The sequence below is a fragment of the Tursiops truncatus genome, chromosome 3 (assembly GCF_011762595.2).
Source record: "Tursiops truncatus isolate mTurTru1 chromosome 3, mTurTru1.mat.Y, whole genome shotgun sequence".
NCBI classification, from domain to species: Eukaryota; Metazoa; Chordata; class Mammalia; order Artiodactyla; family Delphinidae; genus Tursiops; species Tursiops truncatus.
Window position 1 is genome coordinate 167,651,544 of NC_047036.1, and position 26,099 is coordinate 167,677,642.

Below are 26,099 nucleotides of genomic sequence, written 5' to 3' on the forward strand. Positions count from 1 at the left end.
AGCCTGGGGAGGCAGGCAGGAAGGCTTCCAGGAGGAAGGGGCAGTGGTGCTAAGAGCTGATGGTGTGGCCACCTTTCCTTCCCCTCCCCCACCTACACATGCACCCTTGACTGGGTTCACAAGGGACTGGAGGTGGGGTTGATCTCCACACCAGGGAAGAAGGTGAGTGAGGCTGCTCTCGTTTTGTTCAGAAGATGTGGGGCAAAATCATCAGGACTTTATATTCCACATCAAAATTGAGTTACATCCCCTTGACCAGGGATATTTTGACCACATCCCAGCACTGAAGGCCACTTGGAAGCTGAAGGCTACCAGGCATATCTCCTGGTGACTTTCCAGCTGTGTGACCTTGGACAAGTCACTTTACCTCTCTGAGGTCTACACATCGCAGACCTGTTCTCCTCCAGTGCTCTCCCTACCTCTCACTCTGCCTCAGCCACATAGGGTTTTGGCTGCATCTCCAATTCACCAGGCGTGGTTCAGCCTCAGGGCCTTTGCACGTGCTGTTGCTATCATGAGGAATACTCTTCTCCGGATCTCTATGGGTCTCCCTCCTCTCCTCCCTCATTTATGTGCTCAAACGGCACTCTGAAAGGCCACCCTTGACCACCCTACTAAAAAGTGTAGCTCCCAGGGCTTCCCTGGTGGCGCAGTGGTTGGGAGTCCGCCTGCCGATGCAGGGGACACGGGTTCGTGCCCCGGACCGGGAAGATCCCACATGCCGCAGAGCGGCTGGGCCCGTGAGCCATGGCCGCTGGGCCTGCGCGTCCGGAGCCTGTGCTCCGCAACGGGAGAGGCCACAGCAGTGAGAGGCCCGCGTACCACCAAAAAAAAAAAAAAAAAAAGAAAAGAAAAAAAAAAAAAAGTGTAGCTCCCACATTCTCAATCCCAGTTCTTTGCTTTTCTTGGTAGCATTTACCAACACCAGACCCGTTATGCATTTCACTCATTTATCTAGTTTATCATCCATTTCCCCACTGGGTGGTTAGCATCACAAGGCTGGGATCTATTTTACTCACTTCTGTGCTCCCCTCCCCAGCACAGCAGCTCAGTAAGAATTGTTGAATGAATGAGTAGGAAAAATGAATGAATGAGTGAGTGGGAACAAAGGCCTGCCGCAAAAGTGAAATTTGTATCTGCTATAATTTTATATAATTGCTTTAATCATTTGGGGGTTTCAGAGTCACTTAGGAATCGGACAGGCTGCATGTGGTTACTTAAATATGTATATTCAGTTTCTTAGTGGGCAACAGCCGTATGGTGCCAGGGGCCACTATACTGCGTGGCACAGAGTTCTAGAACATTCCTCTGATCTCAGAAAGCTCTATCACACAATGCTAGTATAGACCCTTTCAAAAAAAAGAAAAAAAAATGCACTAGTCACAGACACCCCATTTTTTCCATGTTCTTTCCGGAGGTTCCAGAATTCCCACCCCAACACAAATAATTTAGCAGAGGTGGCAAACTTGTGGCCCCTGGACTGGATATGGCTCCATTGGGTTTTATTTGGTCCAGAGGTTTTTTTTTTAAAGAGGCAGGACACTTTGTCTACAGTCTGGAATCCCCATGGATCTGTGAATACGTGGGTGGGTCTCCCCCAAGGTAAAGCTCTGCTCCCTCTAGGCAGGACATGCTGTCACTTTTTTAGCAGAGGCATTTACCTCCTGCCTGGCCCTTGGGGCCATCTGAGTTTGAGATCTTGGTTTATAGACGAAGAGAATAAAGGATTTTTTTTTTTGGTGGGGGGTGGTGAAAATCCAAGTGAGCACCTTCAGGAAGGGGTTGATCCAGGAGTCAGAGATCCAAGAGTTGGCCCCTGCACTGTCCCTGGATGACTGTCTCTGGGTCTCGGTTTTCTCATCTGTAAAATGGGGATGATAAAGGGATATACACAGTGTTGGGAGGATAAAGTGGCGTGACGCTGGTCTGGGCAAGTTGCTCATAATGCTGGGTCCAGGTTGGCTCCATCACCCTCTCGCGGAGTGGGGAGAGGGGGAGGAGGGGCAGAGGGGGAGGAGGGGGGGAGGGCTGGCCCCTGACACGCAGGAGGCATCACGCAATGCTCTCTGAGTTCCCACTCCTTGATCTGGCCACTGGAGAAAGAAGGGCGGGGGACCCCAGGATCGCACTCACCTCCCAGGGCCGAATTCCTAGGGTCCCTGGCAGGGAGGGGCGTCCCTTGGCTGGATCCAGCGTCGTACAGGTTTCGCCCACTGGGTGCACAGTTGGCAGGGCGCGCGCCCGCGAAATTCCAGCCCTTCCCGGACTTCACTTGTTGCTCCAACGTCCGGAGCCGGGCGAGGGGCGTGGCCTAGCGGCGGGCGGCCCCCCCAACCAGATTGGTCCTTCAGCCCGTCAGTCCCGGGTGCCCGCCCCCAAGCATAAAAGCCTGCCTTGGGCTGGCCCAGGACGGTTTTGGAGCTGCCCTTGGAGTAGTGGTCACCGTACCCTGGACGTCCCGTTGACCACGGTGAGAGGCGAGGGCCCCCGATTAAGTGGGGGCGGGGGCCACCGAGTCCTGGGGTGCCCCAGAGGAGGAAGGGCAGGAAGGGTCTTCCTGGGGGCTCTGCTTGTCTTCGCGGCCTGGGGAAGGGTCTCCAGCCTGGGCTGAGCACACCTCCCCACCCCAAAAAATACAACTTCTGGAACAGGCTCAGACTTTCAGACTCTCTTCTCTCAATATCTAGGACTTTCGGGGTGGGGTGCGCGAAAGAGCCCCCTAGAAGTGGCAGTATCAAGCGGTGGGGGAGGGTTAAGTCTCCAGTCCCAACCACATACTCTTGCTTTGCAAACGCACTTTGGAGGCAAGCCACAGCCCATTCCGCCCTCTCTGGGTCTTCAGAGCGGGCCCTCTCCCTCCCCGCACCAGGGGGCAGTCCCTCTGCCTAGCAAAGCCCTTTCCCTTCCAAATAGTTTTGCCGCCTGGGGACTCGGCCCCTCCCTTGATCTTCTGACACACCCAGCTGACCCTGGCGAGGTCTTGGGGCAAATCCCGCCCCCTTTTCCTGGGTGGGTATGGCCAGTGGATTGCACAAAGTGGTGGTGGGAAGGCCTATCCCCTTATCTGAGTCCTTGGGACCTTTGTAAAACCAGAGCCTAGGCCTGGGGTCCGTCCCTGGGAACTTCGGAAGTTGGATCTTCACATTCCCTGGCTGCAGCTGGACGACTGCGTGACTCCAGCCAGCTTCAGCCAGTTCTTGCTCTCGCTGCTGGGGCCAGCTGCAGGCAGGTTGCTGACCCCAAGGACTTTAATGGGGGTGCTGACATCTGCAATGGGTGTCCTTGGTTAAACCATTTCCAAAGGAGTTGATGGACAAAAGGGATGGGAGGGAGGACCTCTGAGCTGCCCAGGTGAGCTCAGGCTGCAGGGAAGGTAAGGGGAAGAACAGGGGTCAGGTGATGATCACTAGGGGTAGGTGTGCCTCCTTGCCCCACTTCCCAGTTGGGGGACCTTTGTACCAAGCAGAAGCTCAATCCTGGCTAGTTTCACCCATTTCTTTGTGGCAGGCAGAGTGGTGTGAAATGGATCTGTTTATTGAGCACCTACTGTGTGCCAGGCACCAAGCTACGTTCCAGACTCTCCTCCGGTCTACAGGGACTCTGTGCTAGGAACGGTTATATCCCCATTTCATAGACGTGGCAAGTGAGGCTGCGGGAGGGGGTGCTACCTTCCCAATCTCCCACAGCTAGGGAGTTGCAAAGCTGGGATTAGAACCCAGTTTGGACTGTAGAACTGGTGCTCTCAAAGCATCAGTTTGCTGGGTTCCACTTGGGGGATAGCAAAACACGGTGTCTGGAAGGAAATGCTCAAACCCAAGGTCAGGGGTTCACCACAGGCTTATCCCAGAATGATCTGGGGTGGGCTGGCTTCCATGGCAGTCCAGTGGTTGAGACTCTGTGCTTCCACTGCAGGGGGCATGAGTTCGATCCCTGGTCAGCTAAGATGCCACATGCTGCGTGGTGCAGCCAAAAAAAAAAAAAAAGGACCCGGAGAACCAGACTTAAGGCAGGTTTAGCCCCATTTTACAGATAAGGAGACTGAGGCTAGGGGCGAGGAAGCTCCTTGCCCAAAATAGCACAGCATGGGTGGAGCTGGGACTCCTGAAATCTAATCTGACAATGCTCTAGGTGTCTCATCTCATTTGGCCAGGAAAATGGAGCATACCTGTGGCTGCCATCTTGCCTGCAAATGTGTGCATTAGATTCACCCAGGGAGCCTCCCTTGCCTTCCCCACATCCCTGAGACTGACTTGACTGTCTGCAGAGGGGCCAGGAATAGTCTCTCTTTTTTTTTTTATTTAACTTAAAAAAAAAAAAAACTTAACTTTTTTTTGAACAGGTAATGTTATCTACCTGGCTCAAAAGTCAGAGGCCTGCCCCAGCTACCCGATCTTCCTCCCTGAAAGGTGGCCACTGTAACAGTTTCCTGTGTCTCTTTAAAGATTCTGTCAAATACAAGCAAAAACTTTAGCCCCACTCCCACCTTTTTGTCTCTTAATATCTTGGTCCCAGTCAATTACATGTAAGCTTCCACACTTAAGCCACTGCCCTGGGCTACCACTTTAGTCCCCTTCTGTTGGGCCACCAGATTGTTTCCAGTGTCTGTGGCCAATACAGGTACACACATCTCTGTCCACGTGGCAGTACCAGTGTGGGACTGTCCCCGCAGTGAGGTTTCTGGGTCAAAGGCAAGATGCCTCTTAAAACCCGGTAGTAATCGACAAATTGCCGTCTACAGGGGTTTTGCACCATAGTATTGATAGAGGTGAGCCCTTGGAGGGCCGCACACAGGCCTTGCCCTTTAAGGTGTGGCCCCCGGGATCAGATGCATGAGCAGCAGCTGGGAGCTTGTTAGACTTTTGCTCTGCTGAATCAGCACCTGTTTTGAACAGGCTCACAGGTATGTGTCAACAGTTGAGAGGCAGGGCTCTAGGAAATTGGGGGCGGGGGTGGTCAGAGGGCAGGTGTGAACCCGGACATCCCCCTGGAGGGAAGAGAGGAGCAGGCTGTACCCTGACTGGTCCTTCTGTTCACAGTGCCTGCTTCTGAGAAATGTCTACCAACGAGACAGAAGCCACTGCCAGCACCCAGGTGTCAGCGGAAGAACCGGTACAGCAGGTGAGGAATTTCTGAGATCTGTGGGATGAGGCTTCCCACCTGGTGGTGCCTTGGCAGGGAGCTGATGCCAGCACAGGGCGGGGGTCAAGAGACACCCTTCTGAGTGGGTTGGGCAGAGCCATTATACTAGCCCCTAACAGGTGCCCCTCTAATAGGTGGAGGTGGGAGAGCTGGGGATTCCAAGGGCTCTTGGGAGAGCAGGGGTACAGCTCTGTTTGAAACTGCCCGGCTCCCCCCAGGCAGACCTTCCCTGTCTCTGCAGGTTCTCTTAGGGTCCTCCTTTTAGGAAGCCAGTTTCCATCTCACCTCCTTTCCCCAGTTTAAATAAAAGCCCATTTTAATAAACAGCTTTTCAAAAGTTAGGTATCATTCACATACCATAAAATTCACCCTTACGAAGAGAACTACGCAGTGATTTTTCAGTAAACTGCCCAGTTACGCAGCCATCACCACCACACCGGAACTTTTTCGTCTCCCCCCAAAGAGACCCCATACCCGTTAGCAGTTGCTCCCCATCTTCTCTCCTCCTGGGAACCCCTGGGTTCTGTCTCTGTGCATTTGCCTATTTTGGACATTTCATAGAAATGAAAACATACACGACGAGACCCTTTTGTATCTGGCTTCTCTCACTGAGCGTCATCTTTTTGAGGTTCATCTGCATTGTAATGTCTGTGGTGCTTTGTTCCTTTTTTATTTATTTTTATTTTAAAATTAATTTTTATCGGAGTATAGTTATTTTTACAATGTTATGTTAGTTTCAGGTGTACAGCAAAGTGATTCAGTTATACGTATACATAGATCCCCTCTTTTTTTAGATTCTATTCCCATTTAAGTCATTACAGAATATTCAGTAGAGTTCCCTGTGCTGTACATTAGGTTCTTATTAATTATCGTGTTCCTTTTTTAAACTTGTGGTAAAATACACATAACATAAAAATATACTATTTTAACTGTTTTGAAGTGTGTAGGTCAGTGGCAGTAAGTATATTCACAGTGTACAACCATCATCACTATCTAATTCCAGAACTTTTTCATTACCCCAAATCAAAACCCCATATCCATTAATAGTCACGCCCATTCCCCTCTCCCCCAGCCCCTGGCAACCACTAATCTGCTTCCTGCTGATGGGTTTACCTTTTCTGGACATCTCATGTAAGTAGAATAAGTGGAATCATTTTATAAAAGTAGAACCTTCTGTGTTAGGTACCACGTAAGTGGAATCATACAGTAGTTGTCCTTTCGTGTCTGGCTTAGTTCACTGAGTATAATGTCCTCAAGGTTCTTCCACATTGTAGATCTTGTCAGGAGTGCCTTTTTTTAAATAAATTTGTTAATGTATTTATTTTTGGCCGTGTTGGGCCTTCATTGCTGCCCACGGGCTTTCTCTAGTTGCGGCAAGCAGGGGCTACTCATCGTTGCAGTGCGCGGGCTTCTCATTGCGGTGGCTTCTCTTGTTGCAGAGCACAGGCTCTAGGCGCGCAGGCTTCAGTAGTCGTGGCACACGGGCTCTAGAGCACAAGCTCAGTAGTTGTGGCACACGGGCTTAGTTGCTCCGCAGAATGTGGGATCTTCCCGGACCAGTACTCAAACCTGTGTCCCCTCCATTGGCAGGCGGATTCTTAACCACTGTGCCACCAGGGAAGTCCCTACTTTTAGTTTTTTGAGGAATCACCATAATGTTGTCCATAATGGCCGCACCATTTTGCATTCCCACCAACATCATACAAAGGTTCCAATTCCTCCACATCTTCACCATTACTTTTTAATTTCTGTTCATTTGATAGTGGCCATCCCAGCGAGTGCGGGGTGTGAGGTTGTAGCTCATTGTAGTTTTGACTTGCATTTCCCTAATGATCTGTGATGTGGAGAATCTTTTCTTGTACCTGTTAGCCATTTGGAGACTATATATTTTTAAAAACATGCTTTAGACCACATTTTCTTTATCCATTCACCAACTGATGGACATTTGGGTTGTTTCCACTTCTTGGCCATTGTGAATAGGCAGCTACAAACATTCATGTACAAGTCTTATGTGGACGTGTGTTTTCCTATCTCTAGGGTAGAATCTTAGGAGCAGAATTGCTGGATTGTGTGGTAAGTTTGTCATTCATTTCTGAAGAGACCTCCTGGGCAAACACTGGAGGAGGACTGCCTGAGTCCAAGGTCCAGCTTTGCCACTGGCTTGTTTTGTGATCTTGGGTGGGGGGTGACTTCCTTAGCCTCTCCATGCCTTAGTTTACCCTTCCATAATGTTGGAATAATATTCCCAGTCTCCTGGGACTGGCGATTAAGTGAGCTAAAACAAATTCTACAAATAGCCCCTGTGAGAGTTAAGTCTTCTGCCTGCGTCTTCACACGGGTCATCTTTGCAACTCCTTCAGGACAGAAATGACTTCCCATTTTATGGATTGGAAACTGAGGCTCAGAAGGCCTGTCCTGAGTACTCAGTCCTGCTCTTGTAGGGTAAGAGTGGCCATATTCAATATGTAAATGAATGGGTGTGGCCATGTGCCAATAAAACTTTATTTACAAAACCAGGTAGCATAGGATATTTTTCAGCCATGTAACAGAATGAAGTACTGACACACAATGCAATGTGGATAAACCTTGAAGATATGGTCAGTGAGAGAGGCCAGACACAAATGGACAAATCTTGTGTGATCCCACTCACAGGAGGTCCCTAGAGGATTCAAATCCATAGAGACAGGAAGTAGATGGTTGGGGGCCAAGGGCTGGGGGAGGGGCTTGGGAGTCAGTGTTTCATGGGGACAGAGTTTCAGTTTGCGAAGATGAGGAAGTTCGGGAGACAGATGGTGGGTGGTTGCACAACAGTGTGAATGTACTTAATACCACTGAGACGTGCGCTTAAAAATGATTTGAATGGTAAATTTTAAGTTACGTGTACTTTGCCACACTTTTTTTTTTTTTTTTTTTTGCGATACGTGGGCCTCTCACTGCTGTGGCCTCTCCCGTTGGGGAGCACAGGCTCCGGACGCGCAGGCTCAGCGGCCATGGCTCACGGGCCCACCCGCTCCGCGGCATGTGGGATCTTCCCGGACTGGGGCACGAACCTGTGTCCCCTGCATTGGCAGGCAGACTCTCAACCACTGTGCCACCAGGGAAGCCCTGCCACACTTTTCTTAAAAAAGGAATGAAGCACTGAGACACGCTACTACGTGGTGAACCTTGAAAATGTTACTCGGTGAAAGGCCATACACAAAAGGCCACATGTGTGATTCCATTGGTGTGAAATGTCCAGAACAGGCAAATCCAGAGACAGAAAGTGGATTCATGGTTAGCAGGGGCTGGGAGGCAGGGGCGTGACAGCCAGTGGGGACAGGGTTTCATTTTGGAGTGATGAAAAAGTTCTAGAATTAGACAGTGAATGTTGCACAACCTTGTGAATACACTAAAAACTTCTGACTTGTGCATTTCAAAATGGTGAAATTTTATGACGTGTAAACTAGATTTCAATAGTGCTGCTAGGAAAAAAAAAAACAGGCAAGAAGAAAAAAATCAGGCGGTGGACGGGACTTCGCCCCCAGGGGTCCGTAGTTTCCTGGCTTCAGTTGTAGACCCTGAGCTCCAGGACAATGGGGTTCTTGTGTCATGTCACTGCCTGGCGCACGGTGGGTGGCAAGGTCATGTTCAAACAAGTGGGCTGTGGGGACCAAGATACAGGAAGTGCCCGGCGGAACCCCAGAGTTCCTGACTTGTGCAACCGCGTGGGTGCGAGGGAGGGGAGGCGAGCTATTTCCCTGGCCTGAGCTGCCCTGCCCGTAGCCCAGCGTGGTGGACCGCGTGGCCGGCATGCCGCTCATCAGCTCCACCTGCCACATGGTGTCCGCCACCTACATGTCCACCAAGGAGAGCCACCCCCACGTCAAGACTGTGTGCGACGCGGCCGAGAAGGGCGTGAAGACCCTCACAGCGGTCGCCGTCAGCGGGGCGCAGCCCATCTTGTCCAAACTGGAGCCTCAGCGTGAGTGAAGCCTGGGAGAGCCTGGACCCGCCCCTCCTGGCTATTTCCCAGGCCGGGGTGGGCGGAGGAGGAGGCGGGCGGTGGGCTGAGGACCTTCCCACCCTGGAGGGATGCGCATGCGCGGTAACATCAGCTGTCTGTCTCCCCGCCCCCCGCTGCTCCGCAGTCACATCGGCCAGTGAATACGCCCACAGGGGGCTGGACAAACTGGAGGAGAATCTGCCCATCTTGCAGCAGCCACCGGAGAAGGTGACCGCCAGTGGGGGGAGGTGAGGGGGGTGGGATGCTCAGCTGAGACGGGGGCCTGCCTAGGTATCCAGTCTGTGGTCCCACCTTAACCAGAGCAGATGAGTGGGACAGCTTCCTCCCTGACCCCTTCTCTGTCTGTCCCCAGACCCCCACCAGGCAGCTGCAGGAGCATTCTGAACACCAGCCAGATGGGCCCTAAACCCCCTCGTGTCTCCCAGCTGGTGCAGAGCAAAAGCTAAAGCCTTACTCATGGCCCTGCCAGATCTGGCCCCGCTGCCTCTCTGCCCTCCCTGCCCACCTCACTTGCTCCATTCCATCTGCGCTGGCCTCCATCCTCCTGTTAGTCACATCAGCGCCCATAGGTACCAGACACGGTGATGGAAACAGAGTCCTTGCCCTCATGGAACTTTCATACCAGGGAAGCAGGGAAAGCAAATACAGTGAACACACCCATCTCAGTGCTACCCGAGGATCTTTGCACCTGCTGTTCCTTCTTCATGGACCAGGATTCTGGGACTCTCTTCTAATCTCACCTCTTCAGAGGCCTTCCCTTCCCTCTTAAAGAAGGTCCTTCCAGTTCAGCTCTGCCCAGTAGAACTTTTTCTGTACACCTTCTTTCTGTGCACCATCCAATATGGAAACCAACAACCATATGTGGCTTCTGGGCCCTTAGAATGTGGCGAGTGTGACTGAGGAACTCGAATACTAATTTTAATTATTTTAATTATTTTTTTTAACATTGAGATTATTCTCTTTTTTTATTTTTATTTATTTATTTTTTTGCGGTCCGTGGGCCTCTCACTGTTGCGACCTCCCCCATTGCAGAGGACAGGCTCTGGATGCGCAGGCTCAGCGGCCATGGCTCACGGGCCCAGCCGCTCCACGGTATGTGGGATCTTCCCGGACCGGGGCACGAACCCGTGTCCCCTGCATCGGCAGGCGGACTCTCAACCACTGCGCCACCAGGGAAGCCCCATGCATTAACTTTTAAAAAACGTTTCAGACAGTGTGTTACATAACTGCTTATTTGTCTCCCCAGCTGGGATGCGGGCACAGACTGTCTGTTGCTGTGCCAAGTGCCCATCATACAGCCTGGCATGTAGGAGATGCTTATTAAACACCCACGTACTTCATCGCCCCTTTTTCCTGGTGGGACGGAAGTGCCGCACTAAGGCAAATCTGTTCACGTTGAGAATCTTCCCACCGGAAATAGGTCGGGGGCAGTGGGACACGCCAGCCACTCCTCCGGTTCCCTTAGGCTTTCTGCTGAGACCACCTACTTTGTCAGGCAGCTTATTCACTCGCTAGCTCTCAAGCGCCTCCTGTCTGCCAGGGACCACGATATGTCCCCCAAGGGCAGCCCCGTTACACAGAATCGGAGTGGGCTGGGGAGAATTGGAACAGAACCTGAACCCATGTCTTACCACAAAGGATGTTAACAAGTTGGGCATGTGGAAGGTGAAAATGGCCACATCCAAAGAAGGATGGAGAATCATCGCCCAGGAGCCACCTCCTTAGGGCTGAGTGCTTGCATTCTCCTCCTGTCCTGCCGGTGTCACCAGGCCAGCATTCCTTCTGTTTATAGACGTGATGAGCTCAGGGTGACATTGGACAAGGTTGTCCAACAGAGCGGGAGCTCTGAGCTCCTGACTTCCTGGGAGGCTCTCTTCTTTTTCTTTTTTTTTGGCCCTGCCTTGCATTTTGTAGGATCTAAGCTCCCCAACCAGGGACTGAACCCAGGCCCTTGGCAGTGAACGCCCCAGGTCCTAACCACTGGACCGCCAGGGAATTCCCATCGTGGGAGGCTCTCCTGATTCTGGGCCTTGTGAGGTTCCCCTTCAGAATGAGGTAGCTCTCCCTGGTCCTGTGGGACAACAGTGTTGTCAGAGCTGGGATTTGAACCCGGGCCAGCATGAGCTACGTGACAGCCCCACTGTGTGCTCAGTGAGCTTAGGGCTGGTGTTCAAATCTGACAACCGTGCCCTCTCCCCCCAAAAAGTGACTGATTCCCATGAATAGGAGGGTTTAGGTGTTAAGAGGGGCGCCAGCTTAGAAGGGTAGGATGGGAGGGGGCATGGTTTTTAACTTTCCAGAGTGCTCTGTGGGTAGAGATCTATTTAAAGACTTAGATTCAAGAACACCAGGCATGGATCAAGCAGTACCCACTGTGTGCTGAAGCGGCTTCTCCAAGGATGCAATGCAAAGCTAGTCCAGAGGAGGGCAAATCTGGCCTTCTGCCTGCTTTTGTAAATAATGTTTTATGGGCAAACAGTGGCTTACGCATCGTCTCTGGCTGCTTTTGCCTGAACACCGGCAGGTTTGAGTCGTTGGGACAGAGACGCTCTGGCCTGCAAAGCTGAAAATATTTACCATCTGGCCTTTCCTGGAGAAAGTTGCTGACCCCTTTTAACCAGTCAGGGTTACAGGCAGGAGAATCAAAATACCAGGTTAAAATTCAGGCTCTGCTCCTTAGCAGCTGGACAGCCCTCAACACAAGCTGTTCAGCCTCTCTTGGCCTTGCTTTCTCTTCTGGGGAATGTGTACACTCCTGTGTCTTGGAGATTTGCTGAAGTGGGTTCATCACCTGAAGGCCGAGAACATACTAAGTGTTGGTTCTTTTTTTTTTTTAATTAATTTTCATTGGAGTATAGTTGATTTACAATGTTGTGTTAGTTTCAGGGGTACAGCAAAGTGAATCAGTTATACATATATCCACTCTTTTTTAGGTTCTTTTCCCATATAGGCCATTACAGAGTATTGAGTAGAGTTCCCTGTACTATACAGTAGGTCCTTACTAGTTATCTGTTTTATATATGGCAGCGTGTATACGTCAATCCCAATCACCCAATTTATTGCCCGCCACTGAGTGTTGGTTCTTAACGTCTTGATACGAGCTTCGGGGTCCACAAAATGCTCTGATGTTTTGGGCACGTCACCAGTTTACAATGGGGAGTTTAAGGTAGTCAACGTGTTAAATTGGCAGTTAATGGAGACAAAACGTTTGGTTATTTGGGCATGTGCATAAAATCCCTCCTGTTGCTTTATTTTTGTTTGTTTGTTTGCTTTGGGTTTTTTTTTTTTTTTTTTTGCGGTATGCGGACCTCTCACTGTTGTGGCCTCTCTCTTGCGGAGCACAGTCTCCAGACGCGCAGGCTCAGCGGCCATGGCTCACGGGCCCAGCCTCTCCACGACATGTGGTATCTTCCTGGACCGGGGCACGAACCCGTGTCCCCTGCATCGGCAGGTGGACTCTCAACCCCTGCGCCACCAGGGAAGCCCCTGGGTTTTTTTTTTTTTTTTGGGGTTGCATTGGGTCTTCGTTGCTGCACGCGGGCTCTGTCTAGTTGTGGTGAGCGGGGGCCACTCTTCGTTGTGGTGTGCGGGCTTCTTATTGCGGTGGCTTCTCTTGTTGCGGAGCACGGGCTCTAGGCGTGCGGGCTTCAGTAGTTGTGGCTCGTGGGCTCTAGAGCGCAGGCCCAGCAGTTGTGGCGCACACGGGCCTAGTTGTTCCACAGCATATGGGATCCTCCCAGACCAGGGCTCGAACCCGTGTCCCCTGCATTGGCAGGCAGATTCTTAACCACTGTGCCGCCAGGGAAGCCCTGCTTTTGCGGTTTTTTTGACCGCACCATGTGGCTTGTGGGATCTTAGTTCCCCAGCCAGGGATTGAACCTGCCTCCTCGGCAGTGAAACACGGAGTCCTAACCACTGGACCACCAGGGAATTCCCCTCCTGTTGCTTTAGTGTAGCTCTGAGCGTCTCACTCTAAAGCGGGGTCCCTCTCCCTCAGCACCACTGACACTGGAGCCAGTCATTCTCTGTGGGGGGCCATCCCAGGAGCTGTAGGGTGTTGAGCAGCATCCCTGGCCCCCACCTGCTCAATGCCAGGAGCCCCTCCCCCCCGCAAGCAAGTCGTGAGGACCACAGATGTCCCCAGACACCGCCCAATGTTCCCTGGGGGCAGAAACACCCTGGATGAGTAGTGCTGTCCTGAGGGACTTAACATACTGATTACCTGTTGAAACAGGATTGCAGTTCTTAGTACAGGATTGGAGTGGTCCCTTCTAGGGATGTCGCTAGTTTCCGGTGTCACACAGGTTCAGTGCTCGAGCCAAGCACTGTCTAACCCTGTGATTTAGCCGATTAGGGCTGCTGTAACAATTACCCCTAACAACAGACGTTCACGCTTGCACAGTTCTGGAGGGTGGAATTCCGAGACAAGGTGTCGGCAGGGCTGGTTTCTCCGGGGCTCCTCTCCTTGGCTTGTAGATGGCCATCTTTTCCCTGTGTCCTCACGTGGTCATCCCTCTGTGCGTGTCTGTGTCCTAATCTCTTTGTATAAGGACACCAGTCAGACTGGATTAGGATCCACTCTAATGGCCTCATTTTACCTTAATTACTGTTTTAAAGGTCTCATCTCCAAATACAGTCACATTCTGAGGTGCTGGGGGTTAGCGCTTCAGCACTGTTCAGCCCATAACACCATGGGAGAAGAGGTGGAGGCCCAGAGAGGTCGAGTGACTTGCTTGAGGCCACACAGCTAGGATATATCAAGCCAAGGACTCTAACCAGGCTGTCCGGCTCCAGAGCACATGATCTTAACTGCTTTCACCCTTCAGGGTCATCCTGGAGCTGGAACTCCTCCCTTCGGCCGAGGGTGCAGGGTGGGGGTACCCAGGTACAAAGGGAGGACGGAGATACTGATGCTGTCCTTTCTCGTAGGTCCTGGCAGACACCAAGGAGCTCGTGTCGTCCAAAGTGTCGGGAGCCCGAGAAGCTGTGTCCAACACCGTGTCCAGCGCCAGGGACACCATGGCCTCCCGGGTGACCGAGGCGGTGGAGGTGACCCGGGGTGCTGTGCAGAGTGGCGTGGACATGACCAAGTCCATGTTGACCAGTGGCGTCCACTCGGTCATGGGCTCCCGCGTGGGCCAGATGGTGCTGAGCGGGATGGACACGGTGCTGGGCAAATCGGAGGAGTGGGTAGACAACCACCTGCCCATGACGGACGCTGAGCTTGGTGAGTGCAGCCCACAGGGCTGGGACCCTTCCCCAGACCACCCGACGTGTGGTCCCTCTCAGCCACGAGGAGTCAGTCCATCACATGCTGTCATCTCATCCCTGCCCCCTCTTCCCGTGTCTATCTTAGCCCACCTGGACCAGCTCCGTTCCCTCTGCCCTGGTCTGTGGTGCCTGTCCTCCCTGAAGCAGCCTCCAGAGGGCGCCTGTGAGCACTCAAGTCAGGCCCCTCCAAGCCTCCCACCTCCCGTGGATAAAAGCCCAAATCCTCCTGGAAGCTCCCTTGTACTTAGCTGCTTGCCCTCATTCATTCTACTCCAGGCACACTAGCCTTCTTGCCCATCCTGGACCGTGTTCCCACCCCAGGGCCTTTGCACTGGCTGTTTCTTCTACCAGGAACTCTGCCCTGACATCCAGATGTCTCGTTCTTTCTACCTCCAGCTCTGTGCTCAAATGCCACCTCCCAATAAGGCCTCTAAAATTGCACCGTCCCTCATGCATGTTGTGTCCTGAAACCTCTCCCCAGGCCCGGCTCTGATTTTTCTCTTCAGCACTGGTCGTCAGTTCCACAAAGCAGAAGCTGTGTCCTTTCTGAGTCTAGAACGGGGCCTGGCACTTAGCAGGTGCTGAAATCCCCAAATAAAATCACTCAAACTCTTCTCTATCATTCCCCCACCACACCCTAGGCATATATTTGTTTGTTCAAATGTTCCTTGAGCACTGGCTGTATGCCAAGCCCTGTCTAGGTCCTAGGGATACGTCAGTGAACAAAGTTCTGCCTTCATAGAACCTAAAGTCTAATGTGTTCAGAAATCAGATTTAAGGAGATGTTTCTGAGGAGGTGACCTTTCCCTGTCGTGCATGGAGGGAGGGAATGAGCTGTGCAGATGTCAGGGAAGAGACACAGGGAACACAGACCCGGGTGCAGGGGCGTACCTGGTGTACGGAGGGACAGCAAGGAGGCCCGTGTGTCTGGAGCAGTGAGCGAGGGGGAGAGAGGGAGGAGGGGAGGGCAGGGAGGGGATCGGGCAGGTCGTGCAGGGCCTTGTGGACCACGGGGAGGACTTGGGCTATTACCCCAGGGAGGTGGGACCCTGGAGGGCTGTGGGCAGGGGGCGGGGGCGGCGGGGCCTGACTCGGCACTCACTCACGCCCTCTGGTGGCTGCTTTTGGGAGGATAGACTCTGGGTGAGGAGAGGGTGGGAGCCAGGGGAATCCGGGTTCAGGTGAGCTGTGATGGGGCTGGACCAGGTGGTGGTAGGAATAAGGAGAAATAGACAAACTGGGGATAAAAGTGTTGAGACAAAGCAGCCAGTCTTATTCATGATCTCATACCCATGGCTCTTGGGGTTGGCCTTGACCCCGCCTTCTAGACACGGCCTTCCTTTGCATACGTACTGGGAACTTCCAGCCTGGCCAGCAGCTGCAGACTCCAGTGCCCACAGCAGCAAGGGCCCACGAGGGCCACGTGTAACCAGACACCATGCTCCGTCCAAAGGGAGCAGCCTCTCGGCTCCGGCCAACTTTACCCAGAGCTGGTTTGTTTGAATGAGATGCCAAATATTTGGGATGACTGGAAAGAAATGACGACAGACTAGATCAGAATTTCCCAACTGTCATTGGAGTCAGGTCATCCTCTGTGGGGGGCTGTCCTGGGCACTGTGGGGTGTGGAGCAGCCTCCCTGACCCCACCCACTCGATGCCAGGAGCACCCCCAATTGTGACAACCACAGATGTCCCCAGACATCGCCCAGTATACCCTGGGGGCAGGATCACCCCCAGGTGAGAACCAGTGCTTTGCCTGTTCTAGAACTTCATATAAAGGGAATCATGGGAATTCCCTGGCGGTCCAGTGGTTAGGACTCCACGCTTTCACTGCCGAGGGCGTGGGTGCGATCCCTGGTGGTCGGGGAATGCTACAAGCCACGCGGTGCAGCCAAAAAAAAAAAAAAAAAAAGGGAATCGTGATTCCCTCATGGGTAGACAGCTCCTAATCATTATCTCTAATCTCTTTTCCCATTGGGATTGCAACGTGTCACTGTTCTAGCTGTTAGCTGGAAAACTTCCATGGACAAAGTTCTCTGTTGCAATCTTGATTACCCCAAGGTACGGTTTATAGAGGAAAAGCAGGGCAAGTAGTTAACGTTCCCCCTTTTTATTTATTGTGGCATCACAGGCTGGTTCACCAGCACCCTCCAAGAGTGCGTAGTGAGTCTTTACATTATAGGTTTGAACACGAAGATTAACACAACGTATTGCGATCCGAGGTATTTATTTTATTGACGCTTCACTTGTCCTATTATTTTCGATTGCTTGGAGCCCTCCTTGAGCTGACTCTGAGACCCCATGATTCTCCCCGGGAATCCTCGGCAGAAAGTCATGGTCCCTTGCTCTCTGGAGAACCTCGATGTTCTAGGTGGGGTGAGGTTCCTGGTGGGGCAGGATGGGACAGTGTTCCCAGTGGGGCGACGTTCCAGGCAAAGGATCTTAAGCCCTGCAGTGTGTGGCTTGAGCATCGCGTGTCGCTTGTCCTTTGTGTTTTCAATACCTGACTCCAAACCTCTTGAAGGAAGGGACCTGGCTGATGTCTTCCGTCCTGTATCCCAAGTTCAGTGCCTGCTGGCTTCTTGTAGTGCTCAGACCAAGTCACACTTAGCTATGGGTCTTGGCCCCCAAAAGTAGGGGGAGAGGCAGGGTTTGCTGGGAGGCAGGTTGTGAAGCAAGCCTGGGAGCCACTTCAGAGAACAGGTCTGTCTGAGCAGCTTTGACTTTCCCCTTTCCTTTGTGTCCATCCACTAAGGGTGAAATCACTGTGCACAGTGGTGCTTGAGGTACTGGGGAGGTCTGTGAGTAAAGGTGCTATGTTAGAGCTAGGATATTACTCGTGGGCTCGGGGCGGGAGCACAGCCCTGCTCCCCCTCTCTCCCAGTTCTCCCCTTTGCCAAGGGCACCGCCCCCTCCAGGGGCCCTGCCAGCTTGCTCTGACATGCCTAGGCTCTGCCAGACATCCTTGGCCTAAATAACAAAGCTGCTTTCACTCACAAGGGCAGAGCTCCTGGGTTCCCAGAGGGCTGTGGAGAAGTTCTGGCCATTAGGATGGGTTCAAAATGTTGCTGGTTTGGGTTTAGTCTTTGCAAACCTGCCTTTGGTGGGAGAATGGGGCAGAGTCTGTTTTTCCCAAGATTCCAGCTTTTATTTTCGCTGCCTCTAAATGTCCCAGGTGTTTGGGGGTTTTGTTCAGTTTTTAATTTATTTTTTAATCTTTTTGTAATTCATTTTTTTTAACTAAAATAATTTTTTAAATTGAAATTTAGTTGATTTACAATGTTGTGTTAGTTTCAGGTGTACAGCAAAGTGATTCAGTTATATCTATTCTTTTTTAGATTCTTTTCCATTATAGGGTGCTACAAGATATTGAATATAGTTCCCTGTGCTATACCGTAGGTCCTTGTTGGTTATCTATTTTGTTCAGTTTTTAAAATGTCATCATGAAATGACCCTTCTGTGACATCCTTGTCCCCCAGTCGACTATGTTAGACTACCTCCGGCCCACCGCCTGCTTTTGTAAATAAAGTTTTATTGGCACACAGCCACGCCCATTCATTTACATTTACTCTATGGCTGCTTTTGAATACCAATGGCAGAGTTGATTAATTGCACAGTAGAGCCTGCAAAGCTGAAAATATTGACTGAACTGGCCTCTTACAGAAAAAGTTTATTAATCCCTGGATAAGAGTATGTTCTTCCAAAATTTTTAATGTTTATAGTGTCAACGAAAATCAATAAACAGCCAATAATAAGAAGAGAAAAGAGCTTAATTTGAGCCAAACTGAGGACTATACCCCGGAAGCCTGCTTCCCAGATAACTCTGAGAAACTGCTCCTGAGAAGCAGAGTTTTCAGCAGTTTTTTATCTTGTCAGAACAAAAAACATTAAACAAGTCAGGGTTACATTTCTTCAAGGTTTCAAAAAAAGAAAGAAAAAAAGGAACAGACCAGCATGTACACGAGTCAGTATGGCCTTGGCACCTAGGAAGGAATCTTATCATCAAAGGAGGACCAGCATTTTGGTGTCCCAGGAAGGGAGGCATTTAATCTTGATTTTGAACATGGACATTCTTTACTTCTGGCCAATGTGCCCTTTTCTTTAATAATTGAAGCAGGTGTACAATGTAGGTTTGATAGGCCACAAAAAGGCTATTTTAGGTAGCATCAAATTCAAGTTAACTCAGGTATAAGCCAGAATGACTTCCCTATCTATATCTTAATATGTGAAAATTTCTTTTTATCAATAGAAACAACCGAATTCCCCTGACTGAAGTCTTACCTTGATCGAGCAAGGGGTCGATGGCACCATGTGGGATTTTGTTGCGTGATTTTCCCCTTTCTTTCATTTCTGGAACAGTGCCCAATCCAAAGGAGAGGCATATTTAGGTGGCTAAAGTGGAGATCTCACTCATCAGACCAGCCCCACTGTTCCTGCCTGACCAGAGCACATTTCTTGCGTTATCTTGGTCATGTGTACTCCCTGTTCTGTTTATTTGCTGTTCTTTCAATCAACTTTGCCAGATTCTTTTAGAAAGGGAACTTTATCACTTACTATAAACAGATAAACCACAAATAGGTAATAAGAACAGCTAAACACTCGTTCATTTGCATGCCTTTCCGAAGGCAGTGAAATCTCGGAGTCCTAACCCCTGGACTGCCAGGGAATTCCCCAGATTTCGGGAAACTGAGGCTTATTGGCCAAATCACTTCTGCATCCAGGGGGCCGCAAACATTTTCTTGACAGGCCAGGTAATAAATAATTTTGGCTTTTTTGGGCCATACAGTCTCTGTCGCAACTATGCAATTCTGCCATTGTAGCACAAAAGCATAGACAGTAGGTAAATGAATGGTTGTGATTTTGTGTCAATAAAACTTTATTGATAAAGGCAGGTGGCATTCAGCCCAGGGGCTATAGTTTGCAGACCCTGCCATAGGGCCTTACAAAGCCAGTGATTTATTAGGACCGGATTTAAACTCAGATCGGGTTACTTACAAAGCTCGAACTTTTATCACTACTATAGTAAAGTCTAAAGGGAGCAGGATAAGATAGGATCAAATTATCAAGACAGGTGGATTTCCATCCTGTTGCCTTGTAACTTTATGAGTATTTTCTGGACTAGATAGTCTGGACTTTCCCTTAACGGCTGTGAAGATGGTTCTCCTATGGCTCAGACTTCTCCTCCCGTCAAGTATCGTGGTTAAGAACATGGGGCCTGGCTTCAAATCCTGATTTGTGACGTCCCAGCTGTGTGCCCTTCGGCAAGTCGCTTAACCTCTCTGAGTCCCTGTTTCCCCGTCTGTAAAAATGGGATAACGGTGTCTCCCTCTTAGAACTGTTATGATTTAACAAGAATGCCCGCAAAGCACCTAGAACATTGTGAAAGATTGGCCACTATTAATATATGTTAGGCGCTAATACAGGCAGGATTGGCAAACTTTTTTCTGTAAAGGACCAGATAATGAATATTTTAATCTCTGCAGGCTAAGAAGCCACATATTCCAGAGGCCACCTCTGTTGTTTGAGAGCAGCCATAGGCAACATATAATAAACATAGACGGTTGTATTCATGGGTCGGATTGTCCCGAGGGCCGTAGTTTTCAGACTCTCACGCCAGTCTCAGGCCTTTTTTTTTTTTTTTTTTTTTTTGCCATGCCTCACAGCATGTGGGATCTTAGTTCCCTGACCAGGGATCGAACCCGTGCCCCTTGCGTTGGAAGTGTGGAGCCTTAACCACTGGACTGCCAGGGAAGTCCGTAGTATAAGGCCTCTTAATCCTGGGATATTCAGTCCCTATCATACCCATTTCGCAGATGGGGAAAACCAAGGCAGGGAAATCCTTTTACACTTGCAGACCCGGGGCACAAACTCGGCCTTCACAGTGCTTCTCCTGCCTTCCCCCCGCAGCCCGCCTCGCCACGTCCCTGGAGGGCTTCGACATCGCCTCAGTGGCCCAGCAGCGGCAGGAACAGAGCTACTTTGTGCGTCTGGGCTCCCTGTCAGAGAGGCTGCGCCAGCGTGCCTATGAACACTCTCTGGGAAAACTGCAGAACACCAGGCAGAGGGCCCAGGAGGCCCTGCTACAGCTCTCACAGACGCTCAGCCTGGTGAGGCCCGCGGTGACGGGGGCGCTGGCCAGCAGCGTGTGTGCCAACAAACCCCTCCGCAGCCTGGTGGCTTATTCCTCCCCACACATCCGCCTGGGCTCACTCACGGGGCCGCGGCCCTGGATGAGTTTGCTGGGGCTGCTGTAACAAAGTCCCACACACCGGGCAGCTTAAACACAGATGTTTATTGCCTCACAGTTCTAGAGGCTGGGAGTCCAAGATCAAGGTGTTGGCACAGTGGTTCCTTTTGAGGCTTCTCTCCTTGGTGTGTGGACAACTGTCTTCTCTCTGTGTTCTCACCTGGTCATCCCTCCATGCATGTCTATGTCCTAATATCCCCTTTTTATAAGGACACCAGTCATATAGGATTAGGGCCCACCCTAAGGACCTCATTTTAACTTAATCACCTCTTTAAAGACCCATCTCCAAATACAGTCACATCCTGAGGTCCTGGGGGTCAGGGCTCCAACCTGTGAATTTGGAGGGGTCACAGTTCAGCGCATGACAGGTTGGCTGGAGGCTGGGTCTCTCGGTCTGGTCTCCTCCTCCATTAGGGTACCTCAGGCTCTCCCCTGGCTGTGGCCTTAGGGATCCAGGTACAGCGGGAGCACGTGAGCACTTTTTTTTTTTAATTTATTTTTGGCTGTGTTGGGTCTTTGCGGCACGCGGGATCTTTCGTTGCGGTGCGTGGGCTTCTCTCTAGTTGTGGCACTCGGGATGAGCACGTTTTTTGTTTGTTTAAAGTCAGTTTTATTTGAGGTATAACTTACATTTTACATACAATGAACATCACCCCTTTTAAAGTATACAGTTTGAGGAATTTTACAAATATAAACAGACATGTAACCACCACTGCAGTCAAGATGTGGAACATGTTCATCACCCCAAAAAGTTCCCTCCTGCTTCTTTGCAGTCAAATCCTGCCCCCTGAAGTTTTTAATTTTTCTGTTCTCTAAAGAGGGAAATTTCTAATTTCTTTCCCTGTTTGCTTAGCTTCTACTCAGTATTATCTCCTGTCTCTTTTTTAAAAAATTTTAATTGTGGTAAAACACACATTTTTAACCAATTTTTAACCGATTTTAAGTGTATAGTTCAGTGGCATTCAGTACCTTCACATTGTTGTGCAACCGTCCCCACCATCATCTCCAGAACTTTCTCATCCTCCCAAACTGAAACTCTGTCCCCACGAAACACTCACTCCTCAGCCCCTCCCCCAGCCCGTGGCCCTCACCATCTACTTCCTGTCTCTGTGGATGTGACTCCTCTAGGGACCTCCTGTGAGTGGAATCAGACAGTATTTGTCCTTCTGTGTCTGGCTTCTCTCACTGAGCATCCTGTCCTCAGGTCCATCCATGTTGTAGTGAGTGTCAGAATCTCGTTCCTTTTCAAGACTGAGTAAAATATTCCATTGCAAGTGCTTTTTAAGCCTCTGCTTGGGCTCCATCTGCTTGTGTCCCATTGGTCAAAGCCCGTCACGTGGCCAGGCCCACTTGCAGGGCGGGGTGGTGGTGGTGGTGGGGGGAGAAACAGGCAAGATGGGAGGAGCTGCAGAGAATCTGTGGCCACTTTCTTTGTAAGTACCACACGGGGCACAAGCATGTTGGTGACCCTGAAACCCACAGCCTGTGGAAACATTCTGAGAAAAGCAGTATGCCTCCCCCTTCTCTCCCCATCCCAGATGAAAGGACCACCCCCGCTCCCTCTGCAATCCCACATCTAGGATTCCTGTGGATTCCCATGCGCTCTGCTGGTTTTGGTCAAGGGCCAAGGCAGCCACCCTCTCTCTCTCTGCTCCAGATGGAAACCGTCAAGCAGGGTGTCGACCAGAAGCTAGTGGAGGGTCAGGAGAAACTACACCAGATGTGGCTCAGCTGGAACCAGAAGCAGCTCCAGGGCCCAGAGGAGGATGCAGCCAAGCCAGAGGTACCCACCGTGGGGGAGCATGGGATACCTGGGGCCCTGACTTCCCTCTCCCCACCTCTGCTTGATGGACCTACCTGCTCGGAACGCTTTCCCCAGCCTCGCCTCCCATTAACTGCCTTCGGGACCTGATGACACCTCCTCCAGGAAGCCTGCCTGGATTTCCACTCTTGGGTATAGACGTTGCTTCTGAACCATGGGACGCCTGATAGTGATGGGTCTCAACCTGCTGAATTCTAAGCCATGTCCCATTTACTTGAGTCCTGACTCCTTCCCTGCCCCATCCCAGTGTCCCGTCACATCCTTCAAATTCACCTGCCCGGTTCCGAGTGTCAGCTTCTCACTAACGTGCTCTGGCCCCTCCAATCTATCCCAGGCATTGGCCTGTTGAACGAGCCCTGACTTTTGCCACCTGTGCTGTCACTCATCTAAGCTTTCACTGAATCAGTGCCTTAGACAATTCTCATGCCTCATTCTGAACCATAGTCCCTCTCTCTTAGGGACTCATAATATCCTAGCACAATAGCTTCTCAGCTTTACCTCTCTGGGCCTCGATTTCCCCATCTGTGAATGGGATATAGGACCGTCTGCCAGGTTGTTAAGGTGAAATGAACACGCATGTTCACAGCAGCATGAGTCACGTCAGCCAAAAAAGTGGAAACGGCCCAAATGTCCATCAACAGATGATGGACAAACAAATGTGTCCCTCCACACACGGGAACATCACTCAGCCACGAAAAGGAGAGAAACCCTGACACTCACTGCAACGTGGTTGCAGCCTGAGAACACGATGCTCAGTGAGAGAAGCCAGACACAGAAGGACACACAGGGTGTGATTCCATTGATGGGAAACGTCCAGGACAGGCAAATACATAGACACAGAAAAAGTGGGTTAGTGGTTGTTGGGAGCTGGGAGAGGGGGGATGGAGAGGGAGTTTCTTTTGGGGTGATGGAATGTTCTGGAATTAGAGGTGCTGGTTGCAGAACCTGGTCAACGTACTAAAAACATGTACACTTAAAAGGGTGAATTTTCTGGTATGTGAGTTATTTTATACACACACACATTGACATGTAAGGCACATAGTAAGTGCTAAAAAATAATATTTATAAGGTATGGTGAATGTCTCTATAAATGCAAAACTGTTCAGCATTCAGACCCCAACCGCGGAAAACCGTCTCCCTTCCCCCCTCAACTGCTGAACGCAGCAGCCAGAAAATAGATATTGATTCTGTCGGCACCTCATCCCTGCCAGGTCCAAAGCCAGAGTCCTCAGGTGAGCAGGCTCAGGGCAAAGTCTTGCCTCCCAGCCTGCTTTGATCTCCTCCCCGGCCCCGGCGAATTTTCAAGGACCCGATCTCAACTGCAGTCTCCCCCACTGCTTACAACTTCTGCCTAGAAAGTTCTTCCACACCTCATTTTTTACACTTAAAAAAAACCAACAATTTGGGCTTCCTGGTGGCGCAGTGGTTGAGAGTCCGCCTGCCGATGCAGGGGACGCGGGTTCGAGCCCCGGTCCGGGAAGATCCCACATGCCGCGGAGCGGCTGGGCCCGTGAGCCATGGCCGCTGAGCCTGCGCGTCTGGAGCCTGTGCTCCGCGACGGTGAGAGGCCCGCGTACCGCAAAAAAAACCAACAAAAACAATTTTATGGAGATATAAAAGTCAGAATCTTGTACTTTAAAAAAGTTTTGAGGTATAATTCACACACGGTACAATTGACCCATGTAAATTATACAATTCATGGGTTGTGTGACTATCACTGTAATTCAGAACATCCCCATCACCCCCAAAGGAGATCTTCTCCCCAACAGCAGTCAGGCCCCATTTCCACACCCTCCTCCATTCCTGGCAACCACAAATGTACTTTGTCTCTGTGGACATTTCATGTAAACAGAATCACACCCTGTGTGTCCCGTGTCTGGCTTCTCTCACTGAGCATCGTGTTATCAGGGTCCATCCACGTTGTAGTGAGTGTCGGTGCTTCACCCCTTTTTATGGCTGAGAGATGTGCCCGTGTGTGGATGGACCACCTTTTGTGTCTCCATTTGCCAGTTGATGGGCATTTGGGTTGTCTCCACTTTCCGCTACTGTGAGTAACACCCCTTTAAGCCTTTGTGTACAAGTCTGCATGGACGTGTATTTTCATTTCTCTTGGGTGGATGCCTAGTGGAGTTGCTGGGTCATATGGTAACTCTACAGTTTACCATTTTGAGGAACTGCTAGACCATCTGCCAAAGTGACTGCACCACAAGATACAAGGGTTCCAGTTTCTCCCCAGCATGGGGGTGAGGGGGTATCTGCCTGTGGGTTTGAGTTGCACTTCCCTGATGATTAACGACGTTGAACATCTTTTCACGTGCTTCTTGGCCATCTGCATATTTCTTTGGAAAAATGTCTATACCTGTTTTTTTTTTTCTATACCTGTTTTTCAATTTGATCAGTGATTATCTCACACAGTTTGAAACTCAAAGAGCCCATATTCTTTTTTTTTTTTTTTTTTTTTTGCGGTACACGGGCCTCTCACTGTTGTGGCCTCTCCCGTTGCGGAGCACAGGCTCCAGATGCGCAGGCCCAGCGGCCATGGCTCACGGGCCCAGCCGCTCCGCGGCATGTGGGATCTTCCCGGACCGGGGCACGAACCCGTGTCCCCTGCATCGGCAGGCGGACTCTCAACCACTGCGCCACCAGGGAAGCCCCAAAGAGCCCATATTCTGAACCACCTGTGCTCGACATCCTCTCCTGGGGAAAGGTTTTCCCCAAGGTGGGTGGTAGAACCCCCATTTTCTCTTTCCCGGGCTTTGGGTCCAGTTACCCCCCAACTCAGAGGGCCCTGATGGTCACCCTCCACCCCTTCTCAGCAGGTTGAGTCCCAGACTCTCACCATGTTCCGTGACGTCGCCCAGCAGCTGCAGACCACCTGCGCCTCGCTGGGCTCCAGCCTCCAGGGGCTGCCAGCCCACGTCAAGGATCAGGCGCTGCAGGCTCGCCGCCAGGTGGAGGACCTCCAAGCCACCTTCTCCGGCATCCACTCCTTCAAGGACCTGTCCAGCAGCATCCTGACACAGAGCCGCGGGCAGGTGGCCAGGGCCCGAGAGGCCCTCGACCACGTGGTGGAGTATGTGGCCCAGAACACGCCCATCACGTGGCTGGTGGGACCCTTTGCCCCCGGAATCACCGAGAAGGCCCCAGAAGAGAAGAAATAGGAGAAGCAGGAGGGAGGCTCCTAGGGCCCGGGACCCCTCACTGGGAACACACGTCTCTAACCCTTCCAGCTCACCTCAGCTGCCACCTTGGGAAACCGAGGTCCTCAGAACCAACCAGTCCCTCACCCTGTCTGAGCTTGGAGGAAGCATGTCCTGAGCATCACAGCGATCATTAGAACGAGATTTCCAGGAAAAAAAATTTTTTTTTCTAGAAGGTTCCAAAGCTTTTTTTTTTCTTCCTCCAAAACCAGGAATATAGTTCTTATATCCACTCCTTTTTCTACGTCAAGGCTCCTGGATATCAGCCTTGAGCTAAGGGACTTGGACTTCTGTGAAGCGGGCCTCCTGGGGATGGGGTTAGGGGTAGAGCAGCTGATACTCATTCTAGAGCTGAAGGGGGTGAGGCCTGCCTGGTGGGGCTTCAGTGTTGCCTTAATAAATTTTACCTGCAGCTAA

At 51.1% G+C, this 26,099-nt stretch overlaps 1 protein-coding gene across 3 annotated transcripts; it reads left to right on the top strand.

The window, feature by feature from the left end:
- Nucleotides 1-2,374: 2,374 nt before the first annotated feature.
- Nucleotides 2,375-26,099, top strand: PLIN3 (perilipin 3). 3 transcript variants are annotated; one of them, XM_033854610.2, is made up of 8 exons: nucleotides 2,375-2,470; nucleotides 5,037-5,118; nucleotides 8,902-9,100; nucleotides 9,267-9,349; nucleotides 14,072-14,369; nucleotides 20,321-20,520; nucleotides 22,318-22,443; nucleotides 25,299-26,099. In XM_033854610.2, the coding sequence occupies exons 2-8, from the start codon at nucleotides 5,053-5,055 to the stop codon at nucleotides 25,641-25,643; spliced, it is 1,317 nt and encodes a 438-aa protein (XP_033710501.1). In that variant the 5' UTR covers nucleotides 2,375-2,470; nucleotides 5,037-5,052; the 3' UTR covers nucleotides 25,644-26,099. The 3 variants fall into 3 exon arrangements, with proteins under 3 accessions (XP_033710501.1, XP_033710503.1, XP_033710502.1); XM_033854612.2 differs by having other exon boundaries at nucleotides 25,302-26,099; XM_033854611.2 differs by lacking the exon at nucleotides 2,375-2,470 and adding an exon at nucleotides 4,767-4,900.

Coding starts and splice junctions, on each gene's coding strand:
- PLIN3 (XM_033854610.2), top strand. CDS start 5,053: ATGTCTACCAACGAGACAGAAGCCACTGCCAGCACCCAGGTGTCAGCG. Junction 9,350..14,071: donor TGCAGCAGCCACCGGAGAAG/GTGACCGCCAGT, acceptor CCTTTCTCGTAG/GTCCTGGCAGACACCAAGGA. Junction 20,521..22,317: donor TCTCACAGACGCTCAGCCTG/GTGAGGCCCGCG, acceptor TCTCTGCTCCAG/ATGGAAACCGTCAAGCAGGG.